Source organism: Gossypium raimondii, chromosome 8 (genome assembly GCF_025698545.1).
Source record: "Gossypium raimondii isolate GPD5lz chromosome 8, ASM2569854v1, whole genome shotgun sequence".
Taxonomy (NCBI): Eukaryota; Viridiplantae; Streptophyta; class Magnoliopsida; order Malvales; family Malvaceae; genus Gossypium; species Gossypium raimondii.
In genome coordinates this window covers 36,861,503-36,886,787 of record NC_068572.1, presented here as the reverse complement: position 1 = coordinate 36,886,787, position 25,285 = coordinate 36,861,503, and the positions used below count along the sequence as shown (strand labels likewise).

The 25,285-nt window shown below is 33.5% G+C and overlaps 1 protein-coding gene across 1 annotated transcript; it reads left to right on the top strand.

Annotated features, from left to right (window-relative positions):
* The first annotated feature begins 14,869 nt into the window (after positions 1–14,869).
* LOC105793284 (uncharacterized) lies at positions 14,870–15,310 on the top strand. Its single transcript, XM_012622209.1, has one exon. The coding sequence runs from the start codon at positions 14,870–14,872 to the stop codon at positions 15,308–15,310; it is 441 nt and encodes a 146-aa protein (XP_012477663.1).
* The last annotated feature ends 9,975 nt before the right edge of the window (positions 15,311–25,285 follow it).

The following is a 25,285-nucleotide window of genomic DNA, read 5'->3' as shown; positions in this document are numbered from 1 at the left end:
CTTTCTCTCTTTTCTTTCTCTCTTCCGGTGGATACATGGGGTTTGGGGGATCATGCTTATAAGGTCCCCCATTTGCAACTTTTTCTTCCCATTGAAGGGACAGCAGCAACATGGTGGTGTAGCAACAGCTGCTAGCAGCGGCGCCTACCTGTCAGGCGCGACCCTTTTTTACTCGTATTTTGACCCGTTGACCGTATTTTTATCTGTATATATATTTAAATATTTTTAATAAAAATAAAAAAATATTTTATTTAAACAAAAAATATTTTTTAATATAAAAAATTGATTCAGCTTGTCGATAAGTAGCGATTAAAAAAAATAGCATTTTGGTAATTAATCTAGCTGACAACCTATTTAGGGATTTAAATTTTTTTAAAAACATATTTGGGTAAAAACCCATGAGGATAAATTTTGAATTAAAAATAAGTTTTTTGTTAGTATTCTTAAAAATAAAAATAAAATTATTCTTAAAATTTAAAATAAAATTTTAAATTCTTTTAGGGAAAAGAAGTATCTTTGATTTATTAAAAAGAATATACAAAATTATTTTTACCACCATGCCAAACTGTTATACAAGTTGTATTATTGTAAAAAAATGGAAATAAATGTACAGAAATTGATGATATTTTTAACGGTATAAATAAATATTATTTTTAATAAAAAGAATTAGTTTATTTTTAGAGACTAATTTATCTATGTTTTGAGTAAAGAGGTAAAATAAAATCGACTCTAATACAAAGGCCTCTATAGTATTTTTATCTATACATAACACACTTAAATACTCTTTTGAAAATTTTTACTACTCTTTTAAATTTTATGTTGATGTTAAAGTGTATATAATTTCTATTGCATCAACAAGAAATTAGAAAAGAGCTTGAAATTCAAAATTTTTACTTTAATATTAAAGTCAAGGGTTTTATGAATAAAAATCATAGGTTAGGAGCTTAATTAACTACACAAATAGTTTAACGGCTTGATTAAATAAAATGTAGTAGTTTAAGGATTTTTAATATATTAGCATAGTATTATTAATAGTTATACTTTTAATTTGTATAAAAATAGTTATACTTTGGGTTATTATTTGGTACACTGGCAATATATATATTTTATTCCACAAGCAACCTTAAAAAATTGTCACATATCTCTTATAAAATATTTGTCAACTCCGTGACCTTACTTGTGGTTGTGGAGTCTAAAAGCTCCATTGTCGATGTACCAAATATTTTTTCTATACTTTTAATTGCATTGAGAAAAATAAATTAAAATAAAATAATTTTTTTGGTAGGGCTTTCTTTTAGAGTTTCTTTTGATATCGGAATTCATCTCATTAGTGAAGAATTTTTTTATTTTGTATCATAAATTATGTATTTAAAGAACAAAATATATGAATATGTTTATAATTTAAAAAAACTTAAGAAAATAATATTTTACCTTTTGGGATTTTTTAATTGAAAATTTTTATATGTCACAAAATAATTGGCTAAGAAATTTTTAATGGATGGTGTAATTTGGGTAATAGATTATAATTTAAGTTTCAGTACTTGTGATAAAAAAAAAAGTTTTAGGCATTAACTTGAGAAAAATGTGTGTAACTTGAGCACTACTTTAAGTAACAGAGTATAGTTTAGATACCACTTGTGAGTAAAATGGTATAAATTAGATATATTTTGAGATATAAGCCAAAATTTTGAGAAAAGGAAGAAAACACATGTTGGTGCTTTTTCCTAAGCCACGTAAAACACTAGTGGTTAACATAGAAGGGAAATAAGAAAGATATAGTAGAATCACTTAAGCCTATCCATTTAATTAGGATAAAATTTATTTGATGCTCAAATCATTGATGTTGACGTAATATAAATATATGTAAAAAGTTAAAACTACTTTTATTTTCTGGAAAATGATTGACCTTTTATACCTTCTTCATATAATTCTTTATTCCAGAGATGGTTCAACACTGAACACAAAATTTAACGCTTAAATTTTTGTTTATCCTCTCAATTAAATTATTTATGTTATTATCAAGTCTTCAAAATAAATTTAACTCTAATCTCGTCAAAAATCACCCGCTCATAAGTAATGTGTTAGATACCTTTAGAATTTTTTACAGGTATAAACAAAATTCAGACATGAAAATTAGTGTTGAGCTTAAAAAGATAAAAGGAGGTAGGTTAGATGTGAACCACAAAGGGAAAAAAGGAAAACGTATAGTGGGCTTTCTGCAAAGCATGGCCACCGCCATTGTTGACACTATATTAGGGATAGAGAAGATAGGATTTGGCTTTATTTAGAATATGGATAACGAGACAGAGTGAGAGAGAGAGAGGGGGGTAACCTTCTATCCATCAACTGCGCTAAGCTAAATTATTGGTTTGAATTTTATTATTCATTACAAAACAAAACAAACATGAGTTTCTTTCTCACACGAAATATTGTCATCATCTTTGTTATATTTCTACTGTGGTTTGGTCCCCCCTTATCATAATCTTTCTTGCTATCTTTTCTATGACATTTAGCATATACAAATTTGGGCCTACCATTGTGGTTGATACATTGAGGGTCACGAGAGATATTGTCTTAAATGATATATTTGATCATTTCTCGTCTTTGCAAATTCAAGTAAAAAAATAAAAAATTGTTTAAACATTGTAACACCCTATATTTGAACTATAAATTATGGTTGGATCATGAAGGTTACATTAATATTTCAAAGTTTTGATGTTTTGATTTCAAAACTAAACCTATTTTGAGATCAAATATTTTACCATAACTTGTTTTTATCCTTTTAGTTGGAAGTGTATGTGAATTTTGAATCGTTTACTTATAATATTCAATTTACTATAAACATCATGCTATCAACTTAATTTATTTACTTTGTAAAAACGCGTACACTTGATTAAAACTTTGCAGCATAAGCGGAAAATTCTTAAGCTTGTTTAATTTTAGAAATCGAACGTTTAATTTTTAATTTTCATAAATCATGCCGAAATTAAAAGAAAAACTAGCTAAATACTAGCAAATCCCAAAACCACTAATAAAGTCCAAAACAATTCAACAGTCCAAAAGCCCATAAATTTTAAAATAAAAATCATTGAATCAGTTTTAGTTAAAATAACCAGTTCAAGCTCCCGAGTGCTGCCAAATCCTAAGTCTGAGAGTTACCTGAAAAGATTAAGCAAACGGGGTGAACTATAAAGCTCAGTGTGTACCTTGACCCACAAGTAAAATCACATAACAGAATCACGCATAGATGCATATACTAGAACGAACAGGTTAGAAATTATAACATACTGAGCATAGTAATGTCTTACAGAAATTCCTACCCCCATCCACTACACACCAATTCCGTTCAACCAATCACATCAAATAGGTCTATAAGAACTAGTCATCCCATAATGTGGTTGTATACCACTTAAATAATATGCAGCTGTGCTACCAGAATATATATTGCGGGAAAACCACCAGAATTATAGTGCAAATAAACTGCCAGAATCAAACTTTCTCCATCACATAATCATACCCCTCCCTAATGCATATGCAAAAACATACAAAGTGTTCATGCCACATATGCTCCTACATAGTAATTAAGAGGACATAAGCATAATATTTTAGCTTTTACTGAGTCTTACTAATTGGAATCATACTCATATCAATATACGAACACAAAGAGTTACGACTTAACATGGTTAAACTTACTCACTTGATACTTACAAACTAGATTCCAAAATTTCTAAATTTGGCCCAAATGAGGCCCAACAAACCACTCGAAACAGGTCCACACGCCTTACCTATCTAAACTGTGTGGCCAGTATGGTTTGGCACATGGCCAACCACATACACGTGTGGCTCGCACAGCTAACCACACACCCATGTGGCTCACACTGCCAAACACACGACCATGTGAGGTCAACAATATCAAAATTTTCACTTATTTTTTGAAATTTTAAGTTAACGCCACACATACAAATCGTGTAGGGTTAGGGGACACACTTGAATGCTCCTAAGATATCGTTTCTACAACAGCAAATTAAGAACCTACACATGATATCCAAATTGAACCTATTAACAAACACACACCAAATCCGAATTAAAATATTTGACACTAGATTACTTAACAAAACAACCTCTAAACTTGGGCGTTTGCTCACTTACCCAGAAAATCAGTAGTCCTATAGCATCTAATTCACTGGAAGAACGTTGTATATGTCACGATCTTCTCCTATCAGTACAACAAAACCATTAAACTAAGCACTAACAACCAATTTAAAAGATCACTTACCCTCCGTAAGACCAAATCAACAAAAAAGAAATAATGCCAACGTTCTCACTCGAGATGTAACACCTTAATACAACACTTCAACCACAACCAACCGACACCAAAACATGGAAGAATAATGGCAAAACAGAGTTTGGAATGGCAAAAAGAGAAAGAATAATGGAATGCTTATGCCGAATTATGGCAGGGATCGAAATCAAGAAAAGAAAAGAAAGAAAATAGAGGTGAAAAGTGAAAACAAATTTGGTAGTAGAGAAAAACAAAACTCAATAGTAAAAAAATGGAAACAAGATGAAAAGTAGAGAGTATGGAAGGAGTGGGGGAGTTGGACGACAAACTTGAAGAGTAATTTTAGGGATATTTCCTTTTTTTAAAAAATAAAAAATATTAACTTACCCAATCCTAACCAATATGATCAATTATCATCCTATCTAGCCATTAATAATTTGAATTTAATCAGCATTCTGCTACTATGGGTGGCACAACAAGAGGGAAACAAAAATAAATCTTACTTTGGCACTACAAGATTTGAACTTAGGTCGCAAGGAAAAGGTGAATGTTTAACCATCGAACTAATAGACTCATTCTTACTAACAACTCACGAAAAATTAAAAATAACCTTAACAAGACAAGTAGATGAAGAAATAAAAATATCCAAAATTCAAGAAAAGGGAATTGAACACATGACCTCAAGCACACATCTAAATCACTTAACCGTTGAACTAAATCAATTTACTTAATATAATTTAGCAATTCAAAACTAATAAATTTGGGGCGCTACAGACATAAAGATTAAAATTTGGAAAAAGAGAAGTTTCAACTATCTTTATAATACAAATGGATATTAAAACTAATAATTTGGGTTTTCTTTTCACATTAATTTTGATTAAGATTTCTATTGAGTAATATTTTGCTTGCCCCCTATTGACATGAGTATCAGGGTATGTATACATGATATTACTGATACTATTATAGCTCATGATAGGATCCCATTATTTTGTATTGACTCTACTGCCTCTAATATTGACGTTCTCTGCAAACTCCAAGCTTATTGGGCACGTGTTTACGGAGCACGCGATCCATTCTGCTACTGGGACTGGTGCTCTCGGTGAACTCTGTACCCGTTGGACACGTGTCTAGTGCCCTGTAGAGCATGTTGTACTTCCTGCAAGTTCGATGGGTATATGCAAAGTGAGATTGCGACCTTCCTTAGATCCTCCCAAGCTCAGTTTTTACTCTTATCTCGCAAGCTAGTTTTGCGGTCCTGTCTTATAGCTCGCACTAGGATCCTGAAAGCTGGGTTTATGGCTTTGCCTTGTGATCAAGTTCACATTGTCCCCTCTCACGATCGAGTCATAGGTCAGTGGTTTAGATTTTTTCTAGAGTTTGAGCCTCAGGTTATGGACATATTACAATCTACTCCCCCCTAAAATGGGCCTAAGAGGTGTCATAAAGTAGTGCTCCTTAGGACCATCATACCAGCATTAAATGTAACTTATTGGGCACGTTTGTGAGTGATTCTCATGCGTACGTATCTGACTATTGAAAATTGAACCGTTTTAGTCCGTCTATATCTGGGCCATTGATTTTCTTTGGTTATATGAATTGTCTAAAAGGCGGGAAGGGAACTTTTTTAAAAGGGGTGTCTCTCTGAACCTTAAATATTTCATCTGTAGCACTCTTTACAATCAGGAGAAAGGTAATTTTTTAAAGACCTTACTTTTTCTTTTAAAGTTTTTACTTCTTTATTTTACTTGAGTTATGGTGAGAATGAGGGGTATCAAAAATTGGAGGGTTCAACCCTATTCATCACGAGATTGATCATCTCTGATTCTAGTGACGGATAAACTTTACCCCTGTACCACCAAGTCGGAGGATTTGCGACAAATATTGGGCGTTCGAGGGATAAAACTTCCTAACTTTGCATATGAGTTCTCCATTCCAGGAAGGTTGCATCTGTTGTGCGAGATCACTAATGACAGTTTCCTCTTTCCCTTCCATGCGCATGAGGCTGGGTTCCACTTGCCGTTGCATCATTTCTTTTGTAATCTGCTTAAGGACTACAATGTTGCCGCTGGTCAGCTCTCGAGCTTCGCTTGATGGATAGTCATGGCATATTTCATTGACTACTCTCAGCGTGGCGTGGTTCTTTTGCTCGTAGTTTTTCAGCATTTATATCAATTGAAAGATAATAATTGGGGGAACTCGTTAAGGTTCTACTATTTCTTTCATCGCAAGAGGGTGAAGTCTATCATCTCGAACCACTATCGAACATTCATCTAAATTAGGGGAAGTACATCTGAGTTCGTAGCAAACTTGGTGAGGACTTTGGGTTCCTGATAATGTGGTCTTCATCGTGTCAAGATATGTGCTCGTTCCAGCGGAGTCTCTCCTTCAACGAAGCCGTGGCTGAACTCTAGGGATTTCGTGTTGGGCGCTTATTGGTTCTAGAGGATCTGATCAGGACAATAAATGTCTTTTATTACTGTTTAAAGGGTTATAGCCCTAACGGGTGGAGGCCTGGTGATAGTGAGGAAGTTGCCCTTTCTGTTGGCGCATTGCCTGAGCAGCGCACGTGACCTGAATACGCTTGTGATGACTTGGGCCTAATATTGACTGGTCGTGTAGAGGAACCTGTAAATTTTTCGATCATTATTATGAGAAGAGGTTGTGCCTATTCGCTCTTGCGAAGTCTTCACGTGCGGAAGGTGGTAGTCAACAGGTTAATTTGTTAGCTGCTCCTACTAATCATAGGGTTATTGCAAGAAGTGCAAGACTATTGCGGAGGATGTGCGTGTTAGCTCTGTGAGCGACGAAGAGAGGGATAGCATAGGGTTGGAGGGTCGAAGTAAAAGAAGGTTAGATCCTGTTGGCATTATTGCCACCGTCATTGGGACTCAGAGTCCTAGCAATTTTCTGCAGGCGAGCTCTCCATCTATTCCCCCTATAAGCTCGCCGATTATTGTCGACAAAGATACCCCACCAGCTATCTCACAATGCCTTCATTCTGTACCTGTTACTGATAAAGCACATGCTGGGGTTGGCAAGTGCCCATATCCATGGCGCGGGGACTCTAGTTCAATAGCTCTTTTAGGGATGAGTCTTTCTTCATCTCTACAATTTCTATTATTTGAAGCTAACACGATTAGACTAAAGTATGAAGAAGCTCACCAGAAGGAGCTCGTTAACATTAAAATAGAGTTGGCAAGGGCTCTTGAGCAACGTGATAAGATGATAGAGGAGAATGAGACTATTAATAATCAAAACGTGGATCTCCAAGAGTGTTTGTCCGTTGTGGAAATTAAAGCTGATGGGTTGGAGCGAGAGTTGATCAATGAAAGGGAGAGCAAAGAAGTTCTACAGGCTGAGCTAAATGGGGACCGAAAAAAATAGGATTGTTCGGGAGTGTTATGACCAAGTGGATAGCATGCTCAGGGAACAACGTCAGGTCTTAGAGGATTTCAAGAAGAAAATAATGAGAACATTGTAAGTTTTATTTCTAAGCTGTAGTTGAATACACTACTTCATGCCCAGGTCGCTACTGGTCCTTTTGATATTCGCAAAGTGGATCTCGATGCTCTCGCAGAGGTGGATATGAATGAGTTGGGCTTCGATGTATTATGCCCCTCGGGTGCTGCATGAAATTTCTTCGTGTCTACTTGGAAGAATTCTCTAGATTTCTACGTAGAAGAGGATCCAACAATTAAGGAGACGATCCCTTCTGTGAATAGTAATGTTGTCCTTATTGATAATTTGAACCCAGGTGCTAGTGAGGGAGACGATGTATTATAAATGTACTGTAATTTATTTTTTCTTTTGTATTTTCTTTAGTGAAACAAGAGTTTACTTTGAGAAAATTGACTTTTTGCGAGCTTGTTATACTTGTCACACAATTACATAATTGTGTGAGCTTTAAGTAAAATATTCGAAAATCATCAACTTCGAGCATGGATCTGTAAGCCGTTTTGCACTTGGGAAAATTTCTAAAATAATAAGCTAAGAATGTGACTCCACGAACTTTTTATACTTGGAAAATTTTAGAGGATTGCAAGGCAGTGAGATTTTAACTTTGGTGATTGTGCTTAGGGCCGTGGTTTTTCATCCGGTAGTTTCAATGTGGTAGTTTCAATGTGGTAGCTAGGAGATTTTAACTTTGGTGATTGTGATTTTTCACCTGCGAGCCTTAGTACGACAGCTAGGAGCTTTTCTCTCGCTAACTTTTTTGGAGGTTGTGACTTTTCACTTGCAAGTCTTAACACAACAATTGGTAGCTTTGCTCTTGCTAATTGTGTTGGAGGCTGCAACTCTTTGCCTGCGAGCCTTAGCATGACAGCTGGGAGTTTTGCTCTCGCTAACTGTGTTGGAGGCTTTGGCTTTTCGCCTGCGAACCTGAGGACGACAGCTGGGAGCTTTGCTCTCACTAACTGTGTTGGAGGCTGCGACTCTTCGCTTGCGAGCCTTAACAACAGTTAGGAGGTTTGCTCTCACTATCTGTGCAAGAGGTTGCAACTCTTCGCCTACGAGCCTTAGCATGACAGTTGGGAGCTTCGCTTTTGCTAACTGTATTAGAGCTTGCGGCTCTTCACTTGCGAGGCTTAGCACAACAGCTGGGAAATGCTATTGGAAAAAAAAATTTCATTCCTAAGTTAAAGATTCATACATAGTATTTTTGAGGTGTTGGGCATTCCAAGTTTGTGGTACAATTATGCCCTCCATTCTTGCTAGTTTATATGCTCCATAACCTATCTTTTCTATCACTTTATATGACTCTTCCCAATTTAAAGCCATTTTTCCTCATCGGGAGGCAAGTAGGCTGGCTTCGATGTTCCTTAAAATGAGGTCACCCATTTAAAACTGCTTATTATTGACTTTGGACTTATAATATCGAGCTATTTGTTGGGCGTTCGTTGCGTTTATAATTTTAGCTGTCTCTCTGAGTTCATCGATCAAATCTAGGTTAAGCCTGAGGGCTTCTTGATTAGTTTCCTCATTAAAGTGTCGCAGCTTATGCGACCTTAAACCGATCTCCACAGGGATTACAGCCTCTACACTGTAAAAGGGAGAGAAAGTTGTTTCCCCCATTACAGTGTGAGGTGTAGTTCGCTGTACCCATAGGATCCTAAGCAATCCCTCCAACCAAGCCCCCTTGAGCTCACCCACTTTTTTCTTGAGGGCTATCAAGATTTTTTTGTTCATGGCTTCCACCTGTTCATTGGTTTGTGGTATTTTTACCGAACTTTAAGCTAAATTTATTTAGAGGTCTGCGCAAAACTACTTAAACTTTCCTTGGAATTACATACCGTTGTTTGTGATGATAGTGCGAGGTATCCCAAATCTACAAACAATTGAATTCCATAGAAAAGGCTCCATTTGTTTTTCTATGATGATCACCAAGGCTTTGGCTTCGATCCACTTGGTGAAGTAATCTACAATCACTACTATGAATTTTTTTGCACCGTGGCCATGGGGAATGAGCTGAGGATATCAACCCCCCAAATCAAAAAAGGCTGAGGGCCTGTCAACTTGAAGGGGCTCCGCTAGTTGTCGGTATATTTTGGTGTTCTTTTGGTAGGAATCACATCTGTGAACTAACTTCTAGGTGTCTTCATGTATGGTAGGCCAGTAGTACCCTTGCCTGAATATTTTCTGTGTGAGCAATCTTCCTCCCAAATGGTTACCGTAAATACCTTCAGGATCTCCTTCATAATATATTCAGCTTTCGATGGGGAAAGGCATTGCAGCAATGGGTGTGAAATCCCTTTTCTATATAGCACACCTTCTAGAAGGGTGTATCTATTAATCATGGGATAAAACACGTTGTTTTAATTCAACATGTAATGAGTTCACAATGGGAAAATATCTAATTGATGTATTGAGAGTTTAATAAATATTCATAGTTCGTAGAGATGACATATCTCGCCGCCTTGCGTTGTAGTTTTACGAGCTATTTTCTATTTTGAAATTCTTGTTTACGTTGCAATATGTGGGTTACAGACGCCATCCATGTTTCTTTTTGGGCCATACAGAGTATTTGGGGGTATCAGAGCTTGGTACTTCTCTATGCTCGAGCATGATTTTCCCTCTTTGATCGATAGTGATGGAAGATGTTAACTTTGACAAAGCATCGGCGCGTGTGTTGTCATACTTTGACAAAGCATCGGCGCGTGTGTTGTCATCTCTTAGAAGTTGCTTAACCTGGGCTTTATGGTATCCTGCAAGCAGCTGAGTTGCCATAATATGGTATTTTTTTAGGGTTGCTTCTTTTACGTCATATTCGTCATTTATTTGTTTCACCACTAATTGGGAATCCGTGTGGATGATCAGATCTCTAGTCCCAATTGGCGTGCCAACTGTAGTCTTAAAACTAGTGCTTCGCATTCGACAGTGTTGTTTGATGTTTGGAAATCGAATGATAATCTGTATTGCCATTTGTTGCGGTCGGGGTCTCCTACGATCACTGTAACAACCCGATTTTTCAGTGGTATTGGAAATAGTAACTCAAGGCCACCAAATCTGATGAGTAAGCTCTTAAATTTTATTATTTCTTATTTACAAGTCAAATGTAGTTTTAAAAAGATTTTTGAATTGGTAATTTATGTCTTATAGTGAATTATTAGGTTTGAGTGGTAACACCCTAGGTTAAGCGATTTTAGAAAATGAGGTATCGGGACCTATTTTTTATAAATCGAGCCATAAATATTTTTTACAAATATTTATGGAGTGTCATTAAGATAGTATTAAAGTTTCGTTGAAAATTTTTAACATTTAGATAGTTAATTAATTAAAAAAGACTAAATTGAAAAAGGTGCAAAACTTGCTAATTATAACAAATAAGTGATAAAATGGCTTAAATAATAAATAAAAAAGAACCTAAGTAATAATTAGACCCAAATTGGATGGATAAGGCGGCATAAGGAGAAAAAAACAGTAAAATAAAGCCATTTAATGGCAAATTTGTAAATTTTATGAAATTAAAATTACAAATTGAAATCTTAAGGTTTTCTAGACATTCTTTTTCAAATTTTCAGTCAAAAGCCATAGGAGGGGGTTTTAAGCTAGTTTTACCTATTTTTGCTTCATATCAAGATCCCGTAAATACTCGTGAAAGAGGAAAAATAGCGAGATAGTCGCTGAACTTCTGCAATTATTACAATTCAATTTAGGTAAGTTTGTACAGTTAAAATTTAATATTTATATAAATTTGATAAATAGTATTATGTATTTATTCTATTGTTGAAAATGAATTATTGTTGGAATTATAATATTGAATTGAATATTCGGGTTGAATGGAACACGAGATTTGAGTACATTCGTTATTTGACATATGACGCTATTGAAGGAAGATGTCGACAAATTACCCAAGTAAACCAGGGTTCAACATTTGTTACGAACTCTCATGTTTTACTTTCTATTTAGCTCTTTCGAGCTTCTGTTCAGCTCTTACGAGCTTTTATTCAAGTCTTATGAGTTTCTGTTAAGCTTTTACGAGCTTCTGTTCAACTCTTATTAATTTCTGTTCAGCTTTTATGAGCTTCTATTAAGCTTTTATGAGCTTCTAATTAGCTTTCAAGCTTCTGTTTAGCTTTCGAGCTTCTGTTCCGCTTTCAAGCTTCTATTGGCGTATCTGGGAGGCCTAGCTCTTATGAGCTTCTGTTAACAATGTACTTTTATCCATAAGTCGTTCTTCGATTTGATAAAGTCTTGGTAAGGTGATTTATTTATCGAATTTTGAAAGATATGTTATTTATTTTTGTATCAATTTGTAAATAAATATATTTATCGATTGAAGATGTGATTGAGAGGGAATTATCGAGAATGATTTTATTATTTGATTTATTATAGTTAGTTTGGTAATATTTTTATTTACCCTGTCGAACTTACTAAGCTGCATTAAGCTTATTTGAGTTGTTTAATGTCCTTGTAGATTTTCGAAAGGTTGGACGATCGGATCAACACTCAAGTCACACTATCCAGCTTATTTCGGTAGTTTTGAAACGTTCAATATGATTTATATGACATGGATAGGCTTTTGTGTGGATTGGATCAAAGTTTGGCTTGTGTAAATGTTATGAATTATATTTTGTTTATAAAACCAACTTATATATATTGGTTTGAGAATGAGGCATATTTGTGGTGTTGGTATGAGTGAAATATGTTTATATGTATTTAAATTTGTGGTGAAGTTTAGTAGATTTGTTAGATGGATTAAATAGGTAAGTCTAGATATTTGGTTGACATGTTTATAAGTTTTCATTTAGTGGTATCATAAGAACATATTGGTTGTATGTGATGATGAAGCATGTTAAAGAATTGATTTTATTTTGATTTGAATACCTTGTTATGACTTGTCGATGTGTGAATTGTTGAGGCTAGGTTGGTAACAATTTGGGTGAGAAATGAGACTTGGAAAATTATCTATTTTCATCCACATAGGCAGAGACACGGGCATGTGTCTTAGCTGTGTGTCCCCTGTATCTTTTAAGAATTCAAGTGAGTATGCTCACACGACCTAGCACATGGGCGTCTGACTTGGTCGTGTGACCCAAGTCAGAGAGTTACACGAGTACGGACACGGGCTGGGAACGACCGTGTGTCCCCTACATCTTTAAATTTTTTTTAATAATTTTCAAAAAATTCTTCGAGTACCCGATTTAGCCCCGAATTGTTTCTAATACGTATTTTGGGCCTCGAGGGCTCGCATAAGGACAATATGTTTAATTTTTAATTGGTTTCTGACATTAATGTTAAATCATGTGAAATGTCTGTTTATTTGATATGTAAACTCCTGTAATGCTCTGTAACCCTATTCTGGCGACAGATATGGGTTAAGGGTGTTATATTAATTGGTATCAGAGTTACGGTTTAGTCGATTCTCAGATTGAACGTAGCATGTAAGATGTCTAGAAATGCATGCCATATAAATCTGTGATAGTGATGTGTATGATTCGATCTAACCTTTATTTTCTTATAGATTGTAAAGATATCAAGCGGATTTGAATGTGTTGACAATGATGAGGCTAACAGTAAAGTACCGACTTCTGAACATGGGAGGAGGAGTAATGTCTCGATTCCTTCAGCTCAAGAACGTGAACTTAAAAATATGTTCTTTGAGTATATGAATTAGTGATTCAACGAGTTTATGCAAGAAAGAAATCTGGCTCTGTAACTTCTGCCGCTACTATACCACCTGTTGTACCTCTGGTTGCACCTCCACCTCTTCTAGTGATTGAACCTAATAGACATATTCCAATTGAAAAACTTAAAAAATGCGGCGCTGAAGAATTTTGAGGCAGATTAGAGGATGATCAGGTCAAAGTTGAGTATTGGCTTCAAAATATAATAAGGATTTTTGAAGAAATGGCTTGCCCTCTCGATGATTTTTTAGATGTGTTGTTTCTTTATTAAAGGATGAAGTATATAGTTGGTGGTCGATGATAGTAGCTGTGGTACCAAAGGAGAAAATTTCTTGGGAATTTTTCCAGACTAAGTTTAAAAAAAATATTTCAGAAAAAAGTATTTGGACAAGAAAAAGAGAGAATTTCTTTAGTTACGTCAGGGAAATAGATCAGTAGTTGAATATGAGAGAGAATTTATGTATCTCAATAAATATGCTCGAGAAATTGTACCTACTGAAGAAGAAATGTGTATCCGATTTGAAGATGGTCATTATGAAATTTGAATGATGATTGAAGGCAATGAGATACGAGAATTTGTTGTTGTGTCTTATCGTGCACAAAAAATGAAAGAAGTGTACAACTATAAGATGCAACGAGACAGGCGGAATTGAGGGTTTCACAAGAGAGGTTCTTTTAAATCATTTTTGGCATCACCGATGAAAAAGGCTAAAGATGATTTTAGTAGAGCTACCTCAGTGCCTGAACGTTAGAATAAAAACAAGATGATTTAAGATGATTTCGGGGTACCTACTAGACCAGTTGATAGTATGGGTAGTGTACAAAATACTCCGAAGCCTAAGTGTAAATTTTACGAGAAATATCACCTTGGTAAGTTTAGAGGTAGAACGGGATCCTATTATAGATATAGATCAACTGATCATTTTATTCATAATTGTCCTAAATTGCCAAAAGATGATGAAGATCAGAAAGAAAAGCAAATGTCTACTTCTTAGAAAAGCAGACGTTTGGGCCAGAATAGTGCTACCAGGACTACTTGTTCAGAAATGAAAGACACTGTTGTTCGGTCAGAGGCTAAAGCACCTGCTCGTACCTACGTCATTTGAGCTAGAAAGGAAGCTACTACTCCAGATGTGATCGCTGGTACATTCTATCTCTTTGATGTTACTGTGTATGTATTGATTAACCCTGGGTCAACTCATTCTTATATTTTCACTGCATTAGTAACAAAAAAGTTGTCTGTTGAATCTACTGATTATGATATTCAAGTTACTACTCCAATAGGTCAAAGTGTGATAGTTAATTTAGTCTGTCGTAATTGTCCACTAAAAGTTAAGGGCTGTGAATTCCCTGTTGATTTGATGTTGTTACCCTTTTGGGAATTTGATGTTATTCTGGGTATGGATTTGTTATCTTTGCATGATGCTGTGGTAAACTATAAATAGAAACAGACCGATTTGAAATGTTAGACAGGAGAGATATTTTAGTTGAGCTTGAGAATCCGAACGATGATGTTAGAATTATTTCAGCTTTTTTTACTCAGAGATTGATACGAAAAGGTAACAAAGCATTTTTAGCATATATCCTTGATACCCGAGATTCAGAATCAAAGTTAGATCAGTTACCTGTTGTTAGTGAGTACGTTGATGTATTTCTTAAAGAGTTGTCGGGTTTACCTCCTAATCGTGAAGTTGAGTTTGTGATTGATTTGATTCATAGGACTATGCCGATATCAATATCACCGTATCGTATGGAACCAGCTAAACTAATAGAATTGAAAGCACAGTTGCTAGAGTTATTAGATCGAGGGTTTATTAGACCAAGTATATCTCCTTGGGGTGCACCTGTTTTGCTTGTGAAAAAGAAAGACAATTTTTTGAGACTGTGTATAGACTACAAATAGTTGAATAGAGTCACAATTAAAAATAAATACCCTTTGCCACATATTGATGATTTGTTTGATCAATTGAAAAGTGTCGTAGTGTTCTCGAAGATAGATCTCAGATCTTAGTGTTCTCGAATTTTTCAACCTCATTTGGATAGATTCGTTGTTGTGTTTCTTGATGATATATTAATCTATTCAAAGATAGAATCCGAGCATCCACAACATTTGATAATTGTATTACAGACTTTGAGAGAAAAACAGTTGTATGCAAAATTTAGTAAATGTGAATTCTGGCTTCGTGAGGTTGGATTTTTGGGTCAGATAGTATTAGCTGATGGGATTCGAGTTGATCCGAGTAAAGTTTTTGCTATGATAAATTGGAAAACTTCGAAAAATGTCTTCGAAGTGCTACGTTTTCTAGGTTTAGCAGGTTACTATCGATGTTTTGTTCAAAAAATTTTGATTATTGCTTCGCCGATGACCAGATTATTACAGAAAAATGTTGAGTTTGTTTGGTCTGATAAGTGCCAACAGAGTTTTGATCAGCTAAAGAAAATGTTGACGGAAGCTCCAGTTTAAGATTGTATAAATTTTAAATCCCTTAGGACTCTTAATTAAAGATAGGATCTAATCTTGATTATCGATGTAACTCAATCTGTATCGTTGGTTTTAGGGGAGCTCAACTATAAATAGAGGCCTCCTCCTTCATTTTTAATCATCCTATTATGTTTAGTTATTCTTGAGCTAAGAATATGTTGAGAGCATGTACTCAAATACTTGGTGTACATTGTTTTCTTGTAGCTTTTTAACTCTCTTGTTGCTCTTTTCGTTTCGGGTTATTTTCGCTATATGTTTTGGTGCCTTAAAAAACTTCTAGGAGAATTTTCATCTTCCGAAAGCTAGGATGACTTAGGTGCATTTGAATTGAAAAAATCGCTTAAGGTCAGATGGACTGGAAGACTGAAGTTCTAGCCTCATGACACTAAGACGTTCCCCAGTCTATATCTCATATGTTGTTTTTCAACCAATTTAGATGGAACATAATTTAGTGTAAAAGCAACTGGCTCAACTGAATACCTACAAAATGAAGTCAAAAGATCAGCATGACTCATCATTGATCGAAGCATGTCCAACAAATTTTTGAGACAATCCCATGTTTCTTCAAAAGGTTATCAAACTGTAGACTCAAATATTTTCTATCTCAACCAGATCGAAATGCCTCGATATTCTTGCCTAGTTGGTTTTGTACTCCAATTTTGAATTCCTTGAACTTTTCAAGGGCTTTAGACTTATACCACATGAGATAAACATATGCGTATCTACTAAAATCATTAGTAAAAGTGATGAACTATTGGATGTTAAATTTGGTGCCCTAAGTATAGTATATTCGTTTGTAAACTCGTAATTTTTTTGAACAGGTTGGTCAATAAAACAAATCCATTGATTACATTGATATACTTTGTATAATTGTCCTCACATGGTTTTTACACACAAAACAAAATAAAAGTAAATATTGCTCACTGGTTGTCTAATGTTTAACTAATACTAAGTAGTATTACGTGATCAGATCGTAATACAAAAACACAACTTATATTAGTAGATGAACCTAAACACGTCCTTAGTCTAATCGAAAATGAGAAAACCTATTGAAAGATTAATATGTCATCGATCAAATCCAATTAGGAAGATATTTTGTCTTGGGCATCAGAGTAGATGACTCTAAGAAGACAGAGACATAAATGTAACTAGTTGGACTGACAGTAAATCGGATTGGACCCAAGGAGAATAGATCCTGAATTCGCAAGTGGGTCGGCATTATATTTTTACGGAAAAATCATCAACATTTGCCAATTTTTAATTGAAATAAAAACATTTCCAAGATTCATAATTAGTGTAATGTCTTATCGGAACAACATTTGTTCCATTAGTTTGTTACTATACAATTAACTATTAATTATAAATAATATACAGATTTGTTAACAATTAATGAAATAATATACAATCTGATAAGCATCTAGTTTAACAATTAACAATTAATCAAAGTAATTAATAAAATATATTATAATATAGGGTTAACATATAACCAAATTCAAATCATGCTACAAATGAATCTAAATAATAAAACAACATTATAGCGCATGTATGCATATCACAAATTAGATAAATTGAATCAAAAAGCATGTAACTCATACAATTTCATCAACCAGTCAAAATAATCCTGAATCTGTATTGTACAAGTGGCTTTAATACCACTGGTGAATAGCCAATACACCCATTAGCACAGAGAAAAAATTATTCTTGTGACCACAACCTCTAAAACCTTTTAAAGGGAATAAACTATTAAAGATTTTACACTAATCCAAATATCACACATTTGCTAGTTGTATCTATATTTTTCAAGCAAGTTAAAAATTGAGGGTTTTATTTATTAACGGTTTGTATGTTTTTCGTTTTTATTCATAACCTTTGAAAGTCATGGTTAAGGATGGATATCCTTTCTTTTTATTCAAAAACGTGTTTTGAATGTAAATTCAATTTTATATCATGCGAAACTCATTTCACACGATTAAATTGGATTATCTATGTTTGTACATCAAGTATACACATATGTTATCTTAATATTTACCTTGATTGAATTAAATTAATTATGTGAATATTTCTATAATTAATTTAATTCGAGATTCAAGTTAAATGTAAACCTACTTTTCTATATATTCCAATCGTAATAACCATAGGGAATTACCCTATAGGATCATGCAATGTTGATAGTAATATTAGAACTTTTATAATGCTACAAAAAGTGAGTGGCATCTAGCAATACATCCTTGATACCCAAGTTACAAGAAGTTATGGTTCGACATAACCTTTCTATGATATTGTCATTATGTAGTACATTCCTTTATCCTTGATATCTAGATTAAATACAAGCCATGCAATATTGACAATTGTATAGTCTAATCTCTTGTTTCTTGATTCTCAAGTATATTAATATAAACAAATAAGTGTGATATCTCATATCTATTCATTTGAACATTGCCATGCACTTTTAGTCTTACTCGATCAAGAGGTCGAAGATATTTCCCCCATTATGTAGGAGGGACTAATCATATTTAATCACTCACAGTCTGCTACATAGATTGTGACACATCCAACATTAATATTTATAGTACAACCCTTTACGAAAGGCATTTGATTGCGTAAAAACATACGGCTCATAATGTTGGAACAATGATGATATCAAGTCTAAGGATCATACATACAATTATCATTATGAGAAATCTTGTGACTATTACATGATAATCCGAAGCATTCTTATAGAGGGTTAGTCCAATACGTTGTTCTCTAACATGTACTTATGCATTGACTTTGACATCCTTATGTCAATGACAACATGTTGTCATCAATCAACTACATATCAATCTAAATGCATTATTATTGTCTAAACCCACAATAATACTTGATTAAGGACATTTAAGAATAACCATATTATTCTTAGGATTTTATTATTAAACAATTTATTTAATACATAGAAATAGAAACTGAAATAATAATGACAGTGTTTTTTACTAATAAACTAGGTGAATAAGTATGTGATTAAAATAATCTTATGATTGGTTTTTGGGCATACTCCAACAGTCATGTGTCAAAAAACTGTAATGAAGTTTTGAAAATGTTGACAAAGGTTGATATCATGTAACTTTAAGCTCTTAATTTGAGTCTGACCATGCAGAAATGTTACGTGTGAGTTGTTCTCTAAATTGTTTTGGGTTTATTCCCAATTTGTCTGGATTTATTTTGATTTAGATCTAGATATATTACAAATTTTAGTCTATTTAATCAATCATGTATTATGTATAATTTTTATTATAATTATGATTATATTGATAAACTTCTTAAAAAGAATCAGACATATGATCAACCATATAAAAGAAAACGAGTTTAGCTTTTGTTTTTTTTTTCTATTGGTACATTACTTCGAAATATTTTAAAAGAAATTAAACCTAAAACCTTATTAAAAATCACAAGATGGTACTTAAATTATACACTTTGTAATGCCCCGAATTTGGGGTTAGAATTATTCAGGTTAGTTGGTTGGGATAGCGGTTCGATGGGACTATTAACTTGATTTTCACATTTTAGTGTCAAATTGAGCCTTCTAGTTCAGTGGCTAGGTCTTTGGTAGCTTTTAGTCTGGAGTTTGAGTCCACGTGTATGCAATGTGGGGATTTTGTTTTTAAGTGGTTTTGGTTCAATTCTTTAAAAATGTATGTATTTAAAAAAATCTGAGGGGTTTTGATGAATTTTTTAATAATTAATTTTTTTGAAAATTATTTTATAAGAGAATAATAATAATAAACAGATAAAAATTTCCTAAGACTTCTCTCATATTGGCATTTCTTCTCACGTTAGTTTGGTTTTTCCCTAATTTTTAGATTTGTGCTTTGTTGACTTCTATACTCCTCTGTTTCAACGTTCTCTTTTTGTTTTTATTTTAAATTTTTCCTTCCTCTTTTGTTCTTCTTTTTTTTCATTTCAAAATTGTCGTCGCTAGTTATTGCTTCTCAAAGTCATTCATTGTTCCATTGAGTGTCGTATCGGGTAAGTGTCGTCCTTTGGGTTTATTGAATGATTTATTTTTGTTTTTACTTTCAAATTATTTAGTCGAATTCTGATAAACTAGTATGTTTGTGGAATAGAGATTTCAGTCTGGTGGGTCTTTAGATCGCAAAATTAGGTGTGTTTCTAAAACTGTTTAATTTCAGTATTGAATTGTTGTTGGATTTCATGAAATTCGGCAATTTTTGGTATGTTTCTGAACATAAGCAGTTGGGGTTCAATTTGATGGTGAATTACATGACTATTAGCTTGTTTTGGTGTGCTTTCATGACCACACGGGTGGCCACACGGGTGTGTGCCACACACGGGTGGTCCACACAATCGTGTGACGCTGTGAAATTAGGGATTTTGATGTTTTCTAGTGCCACACGGCTTGGCCACACAGCTGTGTTGCTACTGTTTGGTAATTTTATCAATTTTCACACGGGTGTGTGCCTTGGACACACGACTGTGTTTCTTAGCCACACAGGTGGTTGAGTTTGCCACACGGCCATGTCTACTTTAATTTTTAATTTTGTTTAATTTTGCACAATTGCATAGTAAGTTACACGAGCTATTCACATGGCCATGTAACTCAGTCACACAGGCGTGTGTCTCCGCACATGGCTATGTGCCTCTTTCACACGGCCTTGTAACTCGTTTTAGTTTCTGTGTAATCCAACGTTCATTGAGGCCTCTGTAAATGTGTTTGGGACTGTGTTTCAGCTTAGACTTGTGTATGTATTTGCAATTATAGGGATAAATAGATGAGAGATATAATTTAATACTAGAATACATGTAAAATTGATTCTGGATTTGATTGACTGAATATGTGTATTTCTATATGTTCGTCTGCATGTCTGTACATTTATGCATGGGAATCAAAATTTTGGGATTTGGTTATGGAGAGAAGGAAGTTTGATTCGGCAGTTTAATTGCAAAATTTTGTTATAGTGGTAATATTGAACATATTTGTACATATGTCAGTTCACTTGCATATGGTTATTGAGTGGCTTAGTTAGTTCACTTGCATATGGTTATTGAGTGGCTTAGTTCCACATCGTGGTGTGTAGGGTGGATGAGCCTATTATGGTTCTATGTGGTGTGTAGGGCGCATGGCCTACTGTAGCCCTAACATGGTATGCAAGGTGGACGAAATGGTGTTTGGCTGGTTGGGTGGGTTCATGTATGTTACATTTTTACTATACGTTTAAATGCATATTGCTTGCATAAACTTCCTTTGAAAATGTTTACGAATGTTAAATTACACGAGAACTGAGGTATTAAATTAACGTATGTGACTGGGATCTCGTTCTGTGTACAATTTTTTGTATGCTAATTTAGTGCAATTATGTGTTTAATTTCTGTTTAGCTTCTTCATCCTTTATCCTTTGATTGGTTTTGGATTCACACTGAGCTCTTGTAGCTCATTCCCTTTTAGTTTCTTCCTTATAGGTAATTTGCGTGGTTAGGTGCTGGATTCGGCAGCCGGAGGTCTCGGACTGATAAGTGTTAGGTTTGGTTTAAATGATGCTTCTTAAAATTCAGTTTGTTATTTTAAAATGGTTTGTAATGAAGATTATAAAAACTGTGGTATGGGTTGAGTTTGGATTTTCGATCAGTTATGTGTTTCAATTTTAAACAACTTATGTGTTCCGTTATATCACTGATTTCGAATTCTGGTTTTTGATTGACAAAATTTGATGCTTTCGGAACTGTTCAAGGAATACCATTTTGGTTTATTTTCGACTTGCGTTTAATGCCAATTAAACATTTTTTCAAAACTTAACTAAGTTTTATCTAACTTGCTATAACTAGGGAGAATAGTGGTTCCAGAAGGAATTTTCTAAGCTTAAATAAGTGCTTTTGTTTCCGCCACTTTGGGTGGCCAATGTAACCTTTGAGATTCAGTCTAAACTTCTAGGCTGGGTTTTGGGGTGTTCTACACTTTTTCAGAGTTGGTAGCTAAACTTTTTTTGTTACAAGTGGTACTTAAGCTATACTCCATTACCCAAAGTATTACCTAAACTATACATTTTTTTCTCAACTTGATATCTAAACTTGTTTTTGCTTACAATATTTACCTAAACGATACTCCGTTACTCAAAGTCATACCTAAACCAAACTATATTATCTAAATTACCCCCGTTGTTAAAAAAATCTCTTAGCCAATCATTTTGTGACACATGGCACTTTTAAATAGAATTAAATTAAATTAAATTTTAAAATTCAAATTGAATTGATTAGAACTTTTAATTTTTTCACTTTTTCCTCCGTACGATTTTTTTTCTTTTTAATGTAATTTTTTAATGGTATCGTGAGGAGGAAAGAATGAAAAAGAAGAAGTTGTAATTCAATTCAATTTGAATTTGTAGCGACTAAGAACTTTTAAAATAGAGAATATTTTCCTTTTAATGTGAGCATAGTTTGAAAAAGATTACATTAAAAGAATTGAGAATAAACGCATAATTTTTAAAATTGGGAAAAGTGATTGGCTAATAATTTTTAGCGACTGCGATAATTTGAAAAACAGAGAATAATTTAAGTAACAAAGAAAGAATTTAAATACTAACTTAAGAAAAAGGGAAGAGTTTAGATACTATTTTGGATAACAGAGTATGGTTTAATTACTAATTTTAAAAAATTGTATAGTTTATAAGCCAAAAATTTATGAAAAGGAAAGATGAAAATACTTGTTTACTCTTTTTTCTCAAAGGCTCTAAGCCATATAAAACACAAAAGGGAAATAACAAAGATATAGCGGAATCACTTAAGTCTATCCACTTAATTAGGATAAAATTTATTTGATCGTCAAATCAATGATGTTGATGTAGTGTTCATATATGCATAAAGTTAAAAAGTAGCTTTATTTTCTGAATGATGGCACCATATAGTATGGAGACTTTGACCTTTCATACCTTCTTTAGAGATTGTTGAACACATAAATTTGTGTTTATCCTCTCAACTAAATATTATTGGTACAATAGTAACAAAGGGTCCTTTAAAATTGTTTACAGGTATAAACATAAAAGTTTGGTCTACCATTGTGGCTGATATATTCTCTGATCTATTTAATCATTCCTCATCTTTGCAATTTCAAGCTAAAAAATTCTCTACTTGCTTAAATATAAATTTTAAGGTTCGGGAAAAGAGAAGTTTTAACTATCTTTATAATACAAATGGATAATAATTTGGATTAAAATATCTAAAATGTTAAAAGAATTCATTGAATTGTGATTTTACTGCCAATTGCATCACCAATTGTAATTAAATGTTGTGCAATAACATTGTTGATTGGAGTATGATGAATGTTGCGAAACAAGAATATTATTTCAAGAGTTCTAGTGTCATTCATTCACCATATTTAAAGAGATCAAATTTCTATGTAAGTTCAAATGGTGAAGATCTTTGACTGTTTCGTGTTATTGGAAATCCGATTAGAGTGCAGTTATTGAGGCATATACTGCTCACACTACGATTTGAACTCAATCTTGCTTAAAAAAACAATATTTCTCAAATTACTTGTTCTTGGAAGCACCTTGGTCAAATGTAGCGTTGGATAGTGAAAGAAACATAACAACAGGCGGTGCAACTTTTGTCTAATTAGGGTCCTGACAGGTCCACTTCAATGAGCTGCCTTGATTTGGTCTTCCAAGAGTATGATTTTGATCAATTCTTTATTAGTAATGGATTTCCTCTATAAACAATAATTAAACAGATTCAGGGATTTAGTTAATGTAAGATAACATCATTTTAATAAGCTTTTATAACGTGTAGGTGACGAGTAATTCGCAAAAGTAACATAAAACAATGACAAAACTAATCCTTGGGAATCTTAAAATTATTGAAAACCAATGTGTTTTTTATATATATTCGATCGTCTGATCACAAATAGTAAGTATCCCAAATCTGTGAGTTTTAGCATTTTAGCTTTACTTTTCAGGAATAAAGAGAAATGAGCTATAAATTAAACTAACTCTATAAGCGTATGCTATGCTTGACAATAATAAAGAGATATGAACAAGAAATTAGATTACTGAGTTTTTATTGTTATATTTTACAGGTCCTGAATTTATATTAAAACATTGTTTGATAAATTAGTACATATAAGTATTGAATATAATTATATTGTTTGATAAAAGTAAATATTAATTTTAAAAATTATTTATACTTTTATTGTTCAAAATATTTATTTATTTTTAATTTTAATCTTATCATTTTAATCAACTCAATATTTTCTACATTAAGTGATAAGTAGCTACCTACTTACTTATCTTATTCAACACAGCTTTTGTTGAAAATTTTATATTAAGTAAAAATTAAAATGATTATCAAACACATTTAAAATATTAAATGTTGAAAATTTTCATTTCATTGCAAATGAAAATTTTCTATGATTTATCGAACACTAAGATAAAATTTGACTTATTTTTCACACTCCTAAGTTTTTAATGGTCCAAAATTTCACACAAGTTCAAATTTTCATACCAAATCACTTTTGAATTTCTTTTATTGTCTTAATTTTATTTTCGTGAATTACCACAAGATTATTTTGTTTTATTTTACTTTTTGAAATTTTTATTTGGGCTTAAATATAAAATTGGTACCTAAATTTGTCCATTGTCCACTTCTCCCATATTGGTATTTAATTTTTTTTGTCTCGATTGATACACAAAATTCTTTCTCGTTAAAATCGATATTTTTTTGTAACGTTGTTCAGTTCAAGACAAGTGGTAGAATAGTATTGTGACACATGACATTAATGACATCATTATGATGTCATAATCTAAAAATATATTAAAAATCAATAAAATATTTTTAAAAATATATTTAAAAAAATTGGTTAATTCTTAATTGTAATGGGAAACTGAAGTTTCCCCCCTGAAATCTCTACTTCAATTCAACAGACTCACTCTAACCCACTTATAAACATGAATGCCACAACCAACCATTGCCTTCCACCATTGTCGCCACACCACCTTCAAATGATACTTTGCTCCACGACGAAGTCGTGCCCATTAAAGACATTGAAACCCCAAATGGCATTAGCACTAGCAAACCCCAAACCACCCAACTTCTCGCGGCTTCCTCGGATTCTCTCTCTGAAGAATATCCCAAGACGACAACGACTTCTGACACCACCCAAAACCCACTTAAAGCTCCTCGAAACTTTGACGAATTCAAAGAGGATGCCAGAGTACCTCTACCTATAAAACAAAAATATCTCTCCTCAACTACTCCTTTCCAATGCCTTAATTTAGTCTCCATAATCATTAATGATAACCCTTCCGCCACTTTCGTTCAAAACAATAACAATAATGTCGGTGTTCCATCAAATCCTTCCCTTACAACCAAAGCGAAGACAAAAAAAAATTCTAAGAAGAAGAAGAAGAAGAA

What these genes read in the sequence shown, in the direction of transcription:
- LOC105793284 (XM_012622209.1), top strand. Translation starts at nt 14,870, where the DNA reads ATGTTAGACAGGAGAGATATTTTAGTTGAGCTTGAGAATCCGAACGAT.